Source organism: Hypomesus nipponensis, chromosome 17 (genome assembly GCF_054491055.1).
Source record: "Hypomesus nipponensis isolate SF chromosome 17, ASM5449105v1, whole genome shotgun sequence".
Lineage (NCBI taxonomy): Eukaryota > Metazoa > Chordata > Actinopteri > Osmeriformes > Osmeridae > Hypomesus > Hypomesus nipponensis.
Window position 1 is genome coordinate 22,166,959 of NC_140377.1, and position 14,893 is coordinate 22,181,851.

The 14,893-nt window shown below is 53.3% G+C and overlaps 1 protein-coding gene across 1 annotated transcript; it reads left to right on the forward strand.

The window, feature by feature from the left end:
* The first annotated feature begins 127 nt into the window (after positions 1–127).
* Positions 128–12,542, forward strand: fbxl19 (F-box and leucine rich repeat protein 19). The gene is made up of 11 exons (XM_084677397.1): positions 128–805; positions 2,104–2,289; positions 4,738–4,881; positions 5,199–5,285; positions 5,695–5,877; positions 6,222–6,254; positions 6,976–8,234; positions 8,660–8,823; positions 10,077–10,238; positions 10,473–10,694; positions 11,058–12,542. Exons 2-11 carry the CDS (start codon positions 2,119–2,121, stop codon positions 11,252–11,254), a joined length of 2,622 nt encoding a protein of 873 aa, XP_084533523.1. The 5' UTR covers positions 128–805; positions 2,104–2,118; the 3' UTR covers positions 11,255–12,542.
* Positions 12,543–14,893: the final 2,351 nt, after the last annotated feature.

Below are 14,893 nucleotides of genomic sequence, written 5' to 3' on the forward strand. Positions count from 1 at the left end.
CAACTCCCAAGATTCCATCGGATTCGCTCCTGACGTTTCAAGGGGAGGGGCGAGAATATTTCTTTCCTCCCCATATTTTATTTACTATATTTATTTATTTATTTAATTTTTTCCCAAGACAAAAATGGAGAACGATGGACACTTTAATGAGCTCATGGGGGATAAAACGTGTCTTCGTATAAAGGAACAAGTTGATTGACAATGCTAATAAAAAAAAACACAAAACAAGATTTACACAATAGAACTCGAGAACAATAGCATGCCAGCTATGCTCAACAGTTCAGATAACCTCTTTCATTTTGATAATTTCTTCTGGAATTACAAGGATCCCGTTGGCTTTTGAACAGTGTATGGATTTATATAAATATATATATATGTATATTGCAGCTATACGCTCGCTATCTCATAAGCATGTGCCATTTTCCATGCTTTGAAGAGCCAAGGAACACGCTGAAAGACGTGTGAGAGACCAAGAAGATTCGGGGGAGAGAAGGGTCAGAGAAAACTATAAATGACACCAATAACGCGCAGCATTTTGCCTTTTAAAATAACAGCGTAGTTAGATAAGTCTACTCTGTTGTATTTGAAAATCTGCGCAGCGCTGGTGAGAAGGTTCGCTATTCCTTGAAAACACCAACACAACATGGAACGCATGTGAACGTGCCATACACGGGGACCAGCAAGGAAAAGCTGCAGCCAGGAGAGAAACAAGGAAGCGAACAGCTTTATCAAAGCTAGCTGGCTAACTGTTGGCTTCAATCATTTCTAATGCGCGACCAAGGAGTATGCGACTCAATACTAAGAGGTCGGTATTTATGATAACGCTTTCCCAATACGAAGCGTGTATTGCTCATTTGATCATCGTTAACTAGGCTATGTTCCAGATTGTTTTTGGGAAGATGCTGAGCAATACGAAAGAGGAAGAGCAGCATATTGCAGGGAAGCGAATAGAGACGAGATGACGGAAGACCTTGCATTCACTTATAGTCGTCTAATCAGTGGAAATAACTGTACATTTATGCACATATCGTACAGCCTAGATGGGATAAACACCATGGTTAACCAGGAAGCCTATGTGTGACTGAGCGACCGCGCACTGTAACGTCGTTAGCTTGGCTGCGCATCCCTGTAGCCTTTGCTAGCCAGTAGTAGTTAGCTAGCTAGCTAGCCAATTCAATCTTGCGCTACAGGCCATAATGTGGGCAGCCATATCCGCACAGAATTGTAAATGCTTATTCAACACGTACATAGCTGGCTGTGTGTGAATGCACAACGCAGACGCGATTTCAATATGTTTTATTAGGATTACATGGGGTCTTATTACTGGCTAACAAGCTAGCACAGCATCTTTAGTCGACTGTTGTGATGGTGGTTGCTAGCGAGCTGACAAGATTGCTGGTTACGATCGTTCCAACGTTTTTAGAAGTGGGTTATGAATCAAAACAATGTTTAACCATTCCCTACCAAACATGCACTAACACTTAACTTAAAACTGCATACTCATTCAGTGCCTTTGGTGAATTGGAAAGCTATGGTCTTGGGAAATCCCCATTGAAATGGATGTTGTGGTTCCATTTACAGTGCAAAGGTTTCTGCCATGTCACTCTTACTTTTTCTGTCAGATTTTGTGTGTGTACTGTTTTGACAAAGAAGAACCTGTGTGTTGATAGTTTGGTGTTTCAAGTCCAGACAATGCTCTCCAAATGTTGTCTCCTGAGTCAAAGACCAGACCAGATCTGCCCACAAACGAACCCATGACCCCTGCTAGCTATCTCCCAGACACCCATGCAGATGGCCAGTGTTATTCTGTTATTGTCTAGTGTTGGCCGAGATAATGGGTGCAAGCACAGCTCTATACTGAGACTCTCAACAAAGAACACGCGTACACTTCCTAAACGCTTGCCTCTTGTTGAAGTGTCCAGCCCGGACATTAGCCAATCACCAGGGATGGAGACGACCAATCCCAGTTTACTTTCGAGCACGGACAGAGAACATTTGCTGTAGGAGTCGTTCAGATATAGCCTGACACAGGTAATCCAAGCGGTTGACTGCAGCGTCACTTCAGTGTGCAAAGCTAACCTCTCTCTCTCTTTCTCTCTCTAGCTGACTTTCGAGGGGATGTCAGGCAGTAAGGCTCTTGGCGGCTCACGGCGGCGGCGTACTCGCTGTCGACGCTGCCAGGCGTGCATGCGGACCGAGTGCGGCGAGTGTCACTTCTGTAAAGACATGAAGAAGTTCGGAGGACCAGGGAGGATGAAGCAGTCCTGCCTGCTGCGACAGTGCACCGCGGTGAGACACACACACACACTGCCTGGACACTCTGCTTCAACAGTGCACAGTGGACACACACACACACACACACATGCCTGGACACTCTGCTTCAACAGTGCACAGTGGACACACACACACACACACTGCCTTAACGGTGTTCAGTGGTGAGACACACACACGCTCTGCCTTAACAGTGTTAAGCAGTGCCACTGCTTGAACTGTCACTGACAGAACATGAACTGGAACCGTAAGGTCGTCCACGTTCCACTTTCTCTGTGGGATGAAAGGCAGATGTTCGGGTTGTTCCTCCTTGACGAACAACGAGGGTGTCCTCCAGGGTGAGCGTGTCGTCGGTTGACATGTTGTGACCGGTGAGGTCCTCACAGGCTGGGGCTGGTGGTTGACATGTTGTGACCGGTGAGGTCCTCACAGGCTGGGGCTGGTGGCTGATGGCTTGTCTCTCTCCTCGTCACCTCCTGACTGTGCGCATGGCTCCACAGGAGCGGGGCCCTCACTGGACTGCTCCTCACCAAGACTCCTCCAGTTTGGCCTGAAGGAGTTTCTCCTCGTCTTCCCGGAGGGGTTCAGCTTGGCTGAGGTGCAGCTCGTGCGTGTGTGAAGCCCTCTGTGACGCTGCACGTTTGAAAGGGCTGCACGGATCACATTCGATTGGATGGCAGACAACCACAGGCTAGATATGAACCCTGCACAGTCGCCCTCTCAGCTTAGTCCCCAGCTGCAGGTCTAGCCACGCCCTCTCAGTTTAGCCCCCAGTTGCAGGTCTAGCCTGGCCCTCTCAGCTTTGCCCCCAGCTGCAGGTCTAGCCTCGCCCTCTCAGTTTAGCCCCCAGCTGCAGGTGTAGCCTTGCCCTCTCAGTTTAGCCCCCAGCTGCAGGTCTAGCCTGGCCCTCTCAGCTTAGCCCCCAGCTGCAGGTCTAGCCTCGCCCTCTCATCTTATCCCCCAGCTGCAGGTCTAGCCTCGCCCTCTCAGATTAGCCCCCAGCTGCAGGTCTAGCCTCGCCCTCTCAGTTTAGCCCCCAGCTGCAGGTCTAGCCTCGCCCTCTCAGATTAGCCCCCAGCTGCAGGTCTAGCCTCGCCCTCTCAGTTTAGCCCCCAGCTGCAGGTCTAGCCTCGCCCTCTCAGATTAGCCCCCAGCTGCAGGTCTAGCCTCGCCCTCTCAGCTTAGCCCCCAGCTGCAGGTCTAGCCTCGCCCTCACAGCAGCGATGACAAGGGGCAGTCATGGGGGTTGATGGGACTCTGGGAGCACAGGAACACGAGGATATCGTTCCAAACCAAAGCCGAAACACGTCCGCTAGCCCTTCAGTGAGGACAATAAGTGGAGGTATCAGCTGGCTGCTGGAAAAGGTCGACGTGGAGTTGGAATGCTTCTGGCTGAACCAGAAGTCCTGTTCACCTGCCTGTGTTGATGATGAGATGTGGATGGACACCCTCAGGCCTCTCCTCATCACTTCTGCTTTCAAACCCCCAGATAAGGTGGACAGTGATCAGGTGCCAAACAGCTCTCGGAGACAACAGTCTTTCATGAATACGTGCAGGCCTATACGCAGTCTCTTTTAACGATTGAACGTGTGATTGTATTGATTGGTTGCCTGTGAAGGCTCTGAACGGCATTGGCAGTCAGGCTCTTGCTTGGATGTGGAAAAACGGAGTGCTGCGTTTCCGTGGTAACTGAGGATATTGTTGCTGGGGCGTGTTGGTTGTCTGTAGCGTGATGCCTTTGATGTGGGGAGCTTCGTGGCCTGCTGCTGTCACAGACAATAAGGAGGGAGTGTTTCCACGGCGACAGGTAGAGAGTGTCACAGACAATAAGGAGGGGGTGTTTCCACGGCGACGGGTAGAGACGCCCGAGATGTTGAAGGCAAGCAGAACAGCCGAGTTCAGAGGTTTAAACCTTCACAATATAAAGATGGATGACAAGACTCTTCCTTTAGGCTTCAGGTTTCCTGTTTCTCTTCGCTGCTGTGGAGATGAACTGATGTTACTTAGTTGCTGAATCAGCTGGCATGTCCAGGTTCTGCTGGTTGTGTGGTTCATCAAATCACACGGCTTGATTTCCCCATTTATATCTCTGTTATCCCATTGTTACGCTACAAATACCAGTTCTTGTTAAACAAACAAAGCAAAACACGTGAGCACTATTTAAAACTCAAAGGTAACATTCATCATTAATCTCCTGTCATCCCTGTGTGTTAAGATGTTAGTGTGTGTTAAGATGTTAGTGTGTGTTAAGATGTTAGTGTGTGTTAAGATGTTAGTGCGTGTGTAAGTGTGTCTCTCTTGCCCAGTTTACTCTTGTCATTCTCTCCTGTTTGATACGTCCATGTTGACTGACTGACTGACTGGCTGACTGACTGGCTGACTGGCTGACTGACTGACTGGCTGACTGACTGGCTGACTGGCTGACTGACTGTCTGGCTGGCTGGCTGACTGTCTGTGTGTCTCCAGCCGGTGCTGCCCCACACAGCGGTGTGTTTCTCCTGCGGCGAGGCGGGGAAGGAGGACACTGTGGACTCTGAGGAGGACAAGTTCAGCCTGTCTCTGATGGAGTGCACCATCTGCAACGAGATCATCCACCCCTGCTGCCTCAAGGTGGGGCCTCAATAACAGCTGTGTGCATGCCTGGCTCTCTCACACACACGCTCACACGCATGCTGACACATGCTTCCCCTCTCACTCACATAGACACACACACTCACACGCTCACACGCACACACTCACACACACACTCACACACGCTCACACACGCACACACACACACATGCTTACACATGCTTTCCCTCACAAACACACACATGCTTACACAACGATTCCTCTCACTCACTCACATGTTTACACACACACAGGTGTGTGTCATGTTGATAAGGGTTGATGTAATGATCTGTTTCACTCCTGAACTTCCTCTCCAGATGGGGAAAGCAGAAGGCATCATCAATGATGAGATCCCCAACTGCTGGGAGTGTCCCAAGTGCCACAAGGAGGGAAAGACCAGCAAGGTGAGGCTGGGGCCAGGGGGGAGTCAGGGTCCAGGGGGGAGTCAGGGTCCAGGGGGGAGTCAGGGTCCAGGGGGGAGTCAGGGTCCAGGGGGGAGTCAGGGTCCATGAGGGAGTCAGGGTCCAGGGGGGAGTCAGGGTCCAGGGGGGAGTCAGGGTCCAGGGGGGAGTCAGGGTCCAGGAGGGAGTCAGGGAGTCAGGGTTGGAGGGCTGCAGGGTTGGAGGGCTGCAGGGTTGGAGGGTTGCAGGGTTGGAGGGTTGCAGGGTTGGAGGGTAGGAGGGTTGCAGGGTTGGAGGGTTGCAGGGTTGGAGGGCTGGAGGGCTGCAGGGTTGGAGGGCTGCAGGGCTGGAGGGCTGCAGGGCTGCAGGGTTGGAGGGCTGCAGGTCACTGAAGACCCTGTGTGTGCTCCAGGACCAGGGTGACGGCTCGGGGAAGAGGAGGATGGATAACGGGGAGGTGGGCCGCTGGAAGCTGACAGACGAGCCGCCCCCGAGCAAGAAGAAGCCCCTGGCCCTGGAGGAGGGGGGGCGGGCGGACGGCCACAAGAGGAAGAAGGACAAGGAGCTGCCTGCAGACTGTGGCCCTAAGAAGAAGGTGAGAGGGGAGGGGTCTGGGGGAGGGGTCTGGGGGAGGGGTCTGGGGGAGGGAGGGATCTGGGGTAGGGGTCTGGGGGAGGGAGGGAGGGAGGGAGGGAGGGAGGGAGGGAGGGAGGGAGGGAGGGAGGGAGGGAGGGAGGGAGGGAGGGAGGGAGGGAGGGAGGGAGGGAGGGAGGGAGGGAGGGAGGGAGGGAGGGAGGGAGGGAGGGAGGGAGGGAGGGGGGAGGGAGGGGTCTGGGGGAGGGAGGAGGGGAAGGGAGGGAGGAGGGGTCCAAGAGCCTCTCCTTGATAGAATTCTGCTGCACCTGTCAGCTAACTGTCTCTTCTCTCCTGACTCTTCAGATGAAAGGTGCCCATGAAAAAAGACTAAAGAAGGTACTGCTTCATCCACGATCTTCCCTCTCACCCTCTCAAGCTGATTATTACCCCCTTCTAAATCTAGGGTCAACTGGAGTCACACTCTGTATTTCTTTTGAAGAATTCGGATGATAATCTTTTTAGCCGTAGTTAACATCAGTAAGGAGATCCTGATCTTGGCAGTAAGGCCTTAGTCAGATGAACGAAAATGCTAAATATTCAAAAATCATACTGAAACCTTTCTTACCAAATCCGATGAACAAAAATTCAAGACCCCTTGATCACGAGACCAAAACTTGATATCTTATTGGTTGGTCAGTTTATACGGTGTCCGAAATTCCCCAAAATTGAAACAGCTCTGCATTGTACGACAACGACGGGCCTGGTGTGCAATAACTCATAGAGATACCTGGCTACAAATGTTTACATTGCATTTACATTTAGTCATTTAGCCGACACTCTTATCCAGAGTGACTTAAAGCAAGTAAAGGGACATTCCCCCCGAGGCAAGTAGGGTGAAGTGCCTTGCCCAAGGACACAAGTCATTTGGCTCTGCCGGGAAGCGATCTGGCAACCTTCAGATTACTAGCCCGATGCCCTAACCGTTCAGCCACCTGACTCCCTAATCGAATAAGTGACGTCCTACTTTTTTGCCCAAATGACTCAGACTTGGTCTGCAAACAGTGTTGAGCTGGTCTCTCTCTCCTCCTAACTCTGAGGTCTCTCTCCCTCGTGACAGAAACAGAAGCCCAACTCCTCCGACACGTCCGAGTCCAACGGCCCCAACTCCACCTCCGGGCCGGGTCAGGGGTCAGGGGGGGGCGGGGCCAACCCCCAGGCCCCGCCCTCCTCCACGGCCAGCCAGGACCAGCGCTCGCACCACAGGGAGAAACTGGAGCGCTTCAAACGCATGTGCCAGCTGCTGGAGCGAGTCCCAGAGTCCAGCTCCTCCAGCTCCTCCAGTTCAGAGTCCGACTCCGAGTCCGAGTCCGACTCCCCCTCCGGCTCCGACGGCCGCCGCGGCTCCTCCCCCTCCTCCCCCGCCCCGGTCGCCTACGGCAACAGCGGGGGCCGCGAGCGGAACCGGGAGCGGGAGAGGGAGCGTGAGCGGAGGCTGGCGGCCCTGGGGTTCAGCGCCAGCGAGGACTCGGAGGGGGACGGGGGCGGGGGGGCGGAGGAGGAGAGGGAGCCGGCGGAAGAGCAAGGGGGGACGGACAAGAACCGGCGCAAGGGGGAGGGTCCCCTGCGGGGGCGCAAGGGGGCACTGGGGGACGGAGAGGACGAGGACGGCGGGGAGAGGAGCAGGAAGCCTGCCCCCTTGCCCCCTCCCTCCCCCCTCTCCTCCAATCAGCCCCCGCCGCCCCCCTCCTCGGGGCCCCCCGGCCCCCCAGGGTCAGACGGCTTTGCCGGGAAGCGCAGCAACGGCTCGGAGGCGCGCAACGGGCGGACGCGGGCGGCAGGGGGGGGCCGGGGGGGGGAGCGCGGAGAGGCACAGGAGAAAGAGAACGCCAACAGCAGCGGGGGCGGAGGGGGGGGTGGGGCCCCGGTCACCAACCACCGCCACGGCAACACGGGCAAGGGCAACCGTGGCAACAAGATCCGCAGCAAGCCCAACCAGACGAGCTCGTCCCGGAACAGCAGCCTGTCGGCCTCCGCCAACGCCACGTCGAACGGGGGGGGCGGGGGGCTGCTGGGGTCCTCCGGGGGGGGCACCATGTCCTCCCTGGCCGCCTCGCCCCGCTCCCAGCCCTCCCGCCTGGCCCCCCGCTCCCAGCTGATGAAGCGCAGCCCCCCCGCCGTGCCCTCGCCTCCCCGACCCGTCCAGATGGAACGCCACCTGGTGCGGCCCCCGCCCGCCTGCCCCGAGCCCCACTGCCTGCCCCTGGACTCAGGCTCCTCCCACGTCATGCCCCGGGACGTGTGGCTGCGCGTCTTCCAGCACCTCAGCCAGCGGGAGCTGTGCGTCTGCATGAGGGTGTGTCGGACCTGGAGCCGCTGGTGAGCATGGCGACGCTGCACGCTGACCTGCATGAGGACGGGGTGTAGCTGGCCCGACGTGTTCATCCGTTGATCCGTTCACCTGTCCATCCATTCACCCGTTCATCTACATTTACATTTAGTCATTTAGCAGACGCTCTTATTCAGAGCGACTTACAGTAAGTACAGGGACATTCCCCCCCGAGGCAAGTAGGGTGAAGTGCCTTGCCCAAGGAAACACCGTCATTTGGCACGAACCAGCAACCTTCTGATTACTAGCCCGATTCCCTAACCGCTCAGCCACCTGACTCATCTATTCACCCGTTAACCCGTTCATCCGTTCACCCAATCATGTCTTCACCAAAACATCTCTTCACCCAATCACCTGTTCACCCAATCACCTGTTCACCTGTTCATCTGACATATTCACCCGTCCCTTCCTCCAGGTGTTGTGACAAGAGGCTGTGGACCCAGATCGACCTGAGCCGCCAGCGCTCTATCACCCCCCCCATGCTGAGCGGCATCATCAGGAGACAGCCGGTGTCCCTGAACCTGGGCTACACCAACATCTCCAAGAAACAGCTCATGTGGCTCATCAACCGCCTGCAGGGTGGGAACCCCAGACAGGGCCGGCACCTCAGACTGTACCCTCAGACAGCACCCCAGACAGCACCCTCAGACAGCACCCTCAGACAGCACCTCAGACTGCACCCTCAGACAGCACCCCAGACAGCACCTCAGACGGCACCTCAGACAGCACCCCAGACTGCACCCCAGACTGCACCCCAGACAGCACCTCAGACGGCACCTCAGACAGCACCCCAGACTGCACCTCAGACTGCACCTCAGACAGGGCCGGCACCTCATACAGCACCTCAGACAGCACCCTCAGACAGCACCCCAGACTGCACCCTCAGACAGCACCCCAGACAGCACCTCAGACAGCACCCCAGACGGCACCTCAGACAGCACCCCAGACTGCACCCCAGACTGCACCTCAGACAGCACCTTCAGACAGCACCCCAGACTGCACCCCAGACTGCACCTCAGACAGCACCCCAGACAGCACCCCAGACAGCACCCTCAGACAGCACCTCAGACAGCACCTCAGACTGCACCCTCAGACAGCACCCTCAGACAGCACCCCAGACGGCACCTCAGACAGCACCTCAGACTGCACCCTCAGACTGCACCCTCAGACTGCACCCTCAGACTGCACCCTCAGACAGCACCCCAGACAGCACCCCAGACAGCACCCTCAGACAGCACCCTCTGACAGCACCCCAGACGGCACCTCAGACTGCACCCCAGACTGCACCTCAGACTGCACCCCAGACTGCACCTCAGACTGCACCTCAGACAGGGCCGGCACCTCAGACAGCACCTCAGACAGCACCCTCAGACAGCACCTCAGACAGGGCCGGCACCCCAGACAGCACCCCAGACAGCACCCCAGACAGCACCTCAGACAGGGCCGGCACCCCAGACAGCACCCCAGACAGCACCTCAGACAGCACCTCAGACAGGGTCGGCATACACACACTCATAGAGACACGCTTTTCTGTCAAGCCTTAAAAAAAAAAAAAAAAAAAAAAAAAAAACATTTTCTTGTTGTTGTCCTGATTGGTTCTTATTGCTTGTTTTTCTCCTTTTTGAGATGCAACTTTTCAAGCTGCTGTAGTTTTAGTATTTTGATGACGGACCTCTCCTACCCTAAGGGGTTTCCATCCTGTCACATAGTGGACAGATATTCGTTACAAGCTTATGCTGAAAAGTATGAGCTTCTACCAGTTCAGTAAGGGAATTTCACTTGATAGGATTTCTTAAATATTGCATTCTCCTCCTCCCCCCTCCTCCACCCAGGTCTGGTAGAGCTGAATGTGTCGGGGTGCCCCTGGTTGTCGGTGTGTGCCCTGTGCCAGGCCTCCTGCCCCTGCCTGCGCCTGCTGGACCTCAGCCGGGTGGAGGACCTCAAGGACTCCCACCTGCGGGAGCTGCTGGCGCCCCCTGCTGACACCAGGACAGGTCTGTCACCCCAGAAACCGGGCGTTTTTGTTACCGGGACAAAAAACGCCCAATTGAACAGAAGTATTAGTTATAAGCTTGCTAATGCTTAACACAAGTCACCAGATAAGCCATTGATAATACTACCAACTAAAAACTAGATATGAAATATATATTAAACTATATAAAACGAGGATCACACTCTGATTAGATTTGTCGTGTGATGGAGGTGACCTAATGCTCTCTGCTCCACAGCTCACGGAGAGAGCAGAGGGGGGCGGTTCCAGAACGTGACAGAGCTGCGATTGGCCGGCTTGGACTTGACGGACGCCTCTTCCCGCCTATTGGTGCGCTACCTGCCTCACTTGACCAAGCTGGACCTGAGTCAGTGTGGGAACATCACAGACCAGACCATCCTCACCCTGACCTCCCCCATCTCCCCCCTCAGAGACAGCCTGACCCATGTCAACCTGGCAGGTACGCACACCCACGCACACGCATACACACACACGCACACACACGCACACCCACGCACACGCATACACACACACGGACACACACACACACTCACACACACACAGTAGTTACATTTCATCCTGATATTGGGCAGCTTGATGTACAGCTCTGCCCTCACTAGAACTTTTCAGATCATCATCCTCAAAAACGTTTGTTGTTATTATTATTATTATTATTGTAATTATTAGTAGTATATTATTACTACTATTTGTATTACTATTTGTATTACTAATATAATTTTTATTATAATTATTTGAATAATTAATAGAAATATAATTATTCTTATAATAGCCAAAGTTAATGTGAGGTGTGCTGTGTGTCCAGGCTGTGTGAAGATGACGGAGCAGTGTCTGGTTCTGCTGCGACGCTGCTCCTCCCTGCAGACTGTGGACCTGCGCTCGTGCAGCCTGCTGACGGCCGACTCCTGCCAGCTGCTGTCCTTCCCCTCCTCCTTCCCCTCCTCCTTCCCCACCTCTACACCCTGCGGCCCCGACGACACAACGCTACTGAAGAACAGCTAAGGCCCCGCCTACAGCCTGGTCTCAAGCCCCGCCCCCTCTGGCCCCGCCCCCTCTGGCCCCGCCCCTACACTACACACCAGATGGGGGCAGGGTGGGAGAGGGGTCTTGGGGCAGTGGGGCAGAGAGAAGGCGGGGTGGTTGATGAGGAGAATCCTTTCACAGACCCTTCTCTGGCTCCAGCTGTTTGCGAACGGACATTTTGCTGCGGGGGGCCAAAAACCTTAGCATGTACATATTCGTTATCTGTAAAAAAAAAAAAAAAAAAAAAGACAAAAAAAGAAATGGGTGTGTGTATATAAATGTAGTTTACTGTAAATGATCGTCTGTTCGCCCTGTTCCCCTCCCTCCTCCTCTTCCTCCTCCTGAGGACCAGACCACGCCATCCGCTAGGCGACGGGCGCCGCGGCGCCGCTGTCTAGAGCAGATTTTGCACTCCGTGTTCAAACGCTCTCCTTCGATACGGGCCCAGACCAGGAAGAATGTACCCATGCTCCCGTTTGAGGCTGTTTTCCTACACAGACAGATGCTGGGATGGTGTGTGCGCACGCGCGCGTGTGTGTGTGTGTGTGAGAGTGTGTGTGTGTGTGTACCGTGTGAGCATGTAGGAGATGTAAAACAGTGTTAAATGTGACTAAACTAGAGTGCTGGAGAGAGTTCCAGCCCAGTATGAACGTTCCTCACCACTAAGCTCTGGGGAAGGGGGGGCCGGGGGGGGGAGGCAGGCAGGCGAAGCGCACGCCCTCCATCCCTCCTATCCAATCACGGCTTTGACGCCTCTGAAGCCCAACCCCTCCTTTCTTCCTCAGCCACCACACTCCAAGACTAGCTGGGTGGAGCCCTTCCTCCTCCTCCTCCTTGCTTCTCTCCGCTCCTCCAGCCTTACTTATGTGCCATCCCCCTTTCCCTCCCTCCCTCCCTCCTCCTCCTCCCCCCATCCTGGCATTCTGTCAGGCTCTGTCCTTCGCTCTGTCACTGGCCCTTCTCCATCTCTCCTTTCCTTATCTCCTCTCTCCTGCCTTTGCCTCTGTCTGTCTGGGCCTGCCGCAGCCTGGTGTTTCTGTGTGTACGTTCTGTGAAAGTGGGGGGCGCTGGACCTTGCTGTGTCCAACTGCACTGAACTATGCTTACTGTACTGTTCTGTACTGTACTGTAGTATATCTCCACCATAACGCAACTGAGACCCTACTGCCTGCTCCAGCGAGACGTACCGCCTGGCTCGTGCGTCACTTCTGTTGTACGCAGGAAGACGTGGTCAGGATAGGTCATGTGGGCGCGTGCCATGGAGGGACTGTGGGCCCCCTGTGGTGCGCGTCAGGCTTGCCCCGCCCTTCCCCCCCCGTCACCCCCCCCCCCTCCTGCACTGAGCAGCTCTGTGAAGCAGGACGACCACAGCTCCACAACCCCGACCCGGGGTCACCCGCACATGACCGCCCTCCGCTCAGACAGACGTTTCTGGTCAGATGTCCACAAGTCTAGACATGCTGCTTAACTTTCCAGAACCCCCGGCCGGCTCTGTCTGCAGCTGGGGTTCCGTCAACCATTCATGCTTCCTCTGCTGGAACAATCATCAGTCACTGCGGCTGGTTCATGGTTTAAACCATACCTAAAGATTCAGTATGTTTATACACCTGAACAGGCTTGTAATGTGGTTCATGGTTTAAACCATACCTAGAGATTCAGTATGTTTATACTGCTTCTATATACTGCTTATACGGCTTCTAATGTGGTTCATGGTTTAAACCGTACCTGCGGATCCAGTATGTTTATACACCTGAACAGGCCTGTCGTGTGGCGTCAGTTGAAACACGAGGGCAGGAGCTGTTTATCTGCTGTAGTTCATTGAGCAGCGTGAGACCGACTCTGCCTCCAGGCTGTGAACCAGGTCAGAACACGCCCATCCAGCTCTTCTTACTACGACAGAATGGGCATCGAAATGGTCGAACGACGTCAGACCGGTGGTGGACTGGACAGCCCTTCTGTTCTACAGGACCGGAACCCCGTTGGGTTGGGTTTGGGGTCGAGACCGTTCCCTCTGGGGCCGTGTCTTGACATCGGTTGTCTGTGTTTATGAGCTGTGTGGATCTGACTGTTCTCTGCAGCTGGGGCGAGGCTGTGTGGTGAAGCCTCGACGCTAGCCTGACCCAGCTCAGGGTGTCGGTGGGTTGTCTTAAAGCCTCAATTTCTTCTTCCTTGTCTGAATCATGAGTTTCCCTCTTTGGCTCGTTCCCCATCTAACCGTCTCTTGATTTCTTGGTTTTGTTTTCTACTCTGACACTGATTTTAGTCCATCCAGCTCCAAATTTGAGTATTTTTATACCCCCCCTTCCCTTACCGCCACCAAGTCTACTCTGATCAACTTGGTAATGGTATTATGTCCCTCGCAGGTTTCAGTATGATTGTATGCATAACTTGGCAATGTTATCGTTGGACCAGTTGTGTATCCATATGCAGCGTTGGTGTGTAAACAGTTTGTCACAGAGTGTCTCTGGCTTATACTGGGAAACACGGAGTAGCTATGGTACCCTGACATGAAACTGACATCTGCACAAACTCTGTAGCCAAATCATGAACTTAAAAAAAAAACTGCAGTTGTCAGCATCAAACTCATAAAGTGGTCTGTTCTAGCCAACATTTAGCTAAGTGCTCTAGCTAGCTTGTTCCATGTTAGCTAGCTCAGGTTGGGGCCTGAAATGACCACGTTGTTTGCCATGAAGCTATGCTGTTTTGTCATACTGAACCTGCCATATCATAATTTACAGTGATATGGGGGTGAGGCCAAAAGGCTAGGCAAATGCCCAATTTGGTGTAAAAAGAAAAGTGCCATAGATACGCTAGATCAGTATTTAATGTGAACTATTCTAAGAGACTGAATCAGTCAAGTTGTGTCTTGAATACCTCTGTCTGTATATGTGGGGTCAATACTGGGTTTATGCATTCTGTTTAACGAGGCTCTGCCTAGCATCTTAACGCATATCAGTTATTATACTGACAACCACTTTCGCAGACAGAAATGGTGGGCAGTTTATCACGATTGATAAAGTCCGATAACTCCAAAAGCTCTTATATCCAATCACAAAGCAGTCATATCATTTTCTTATTGTCCCTTTTATCAAAGAGTTTGGCCCAAAGCCCTTTCTAAGCCTTACTCTCCGGATTGTGTAGATATCTGAGTCGTTTTTGTCATCGTGAGAATGTGGCTGTAATTCCAATCAGCCAGTAAGTGGAGGAATGAGCAAAGTACAACATTGTCTGCTTTCAATTAATACCTTCAGATGTGTACGCTTGAGGTGAGAGGATGGAAGGGAGACCCTTAAATCATGTTGACCCAAAACTCAAGACTGTACTGTTGTGTCTTTACCAAACTGTATTACACATGAAGATGCACTGGATCTTTGTAAAACACCATGATAATCATCATCACTTCTTGCCAAAAGTCCTGCTTTCTTTAAAAAGGGGCATTTTATCAATTTCTTTCTTTTGCGCTTGTTCGTTTTTGTTAATGATTTTTTTTTGTTTTTCATTGTGTTGATCAAAATGAGGAAGATAAGTTAGAACAATGCGAAAAACAGACAGAAAGACCAACTAATGGCAGCTACTTACGAGTGACTACTGTAAAATGATGAACTAAATAAAGACAAT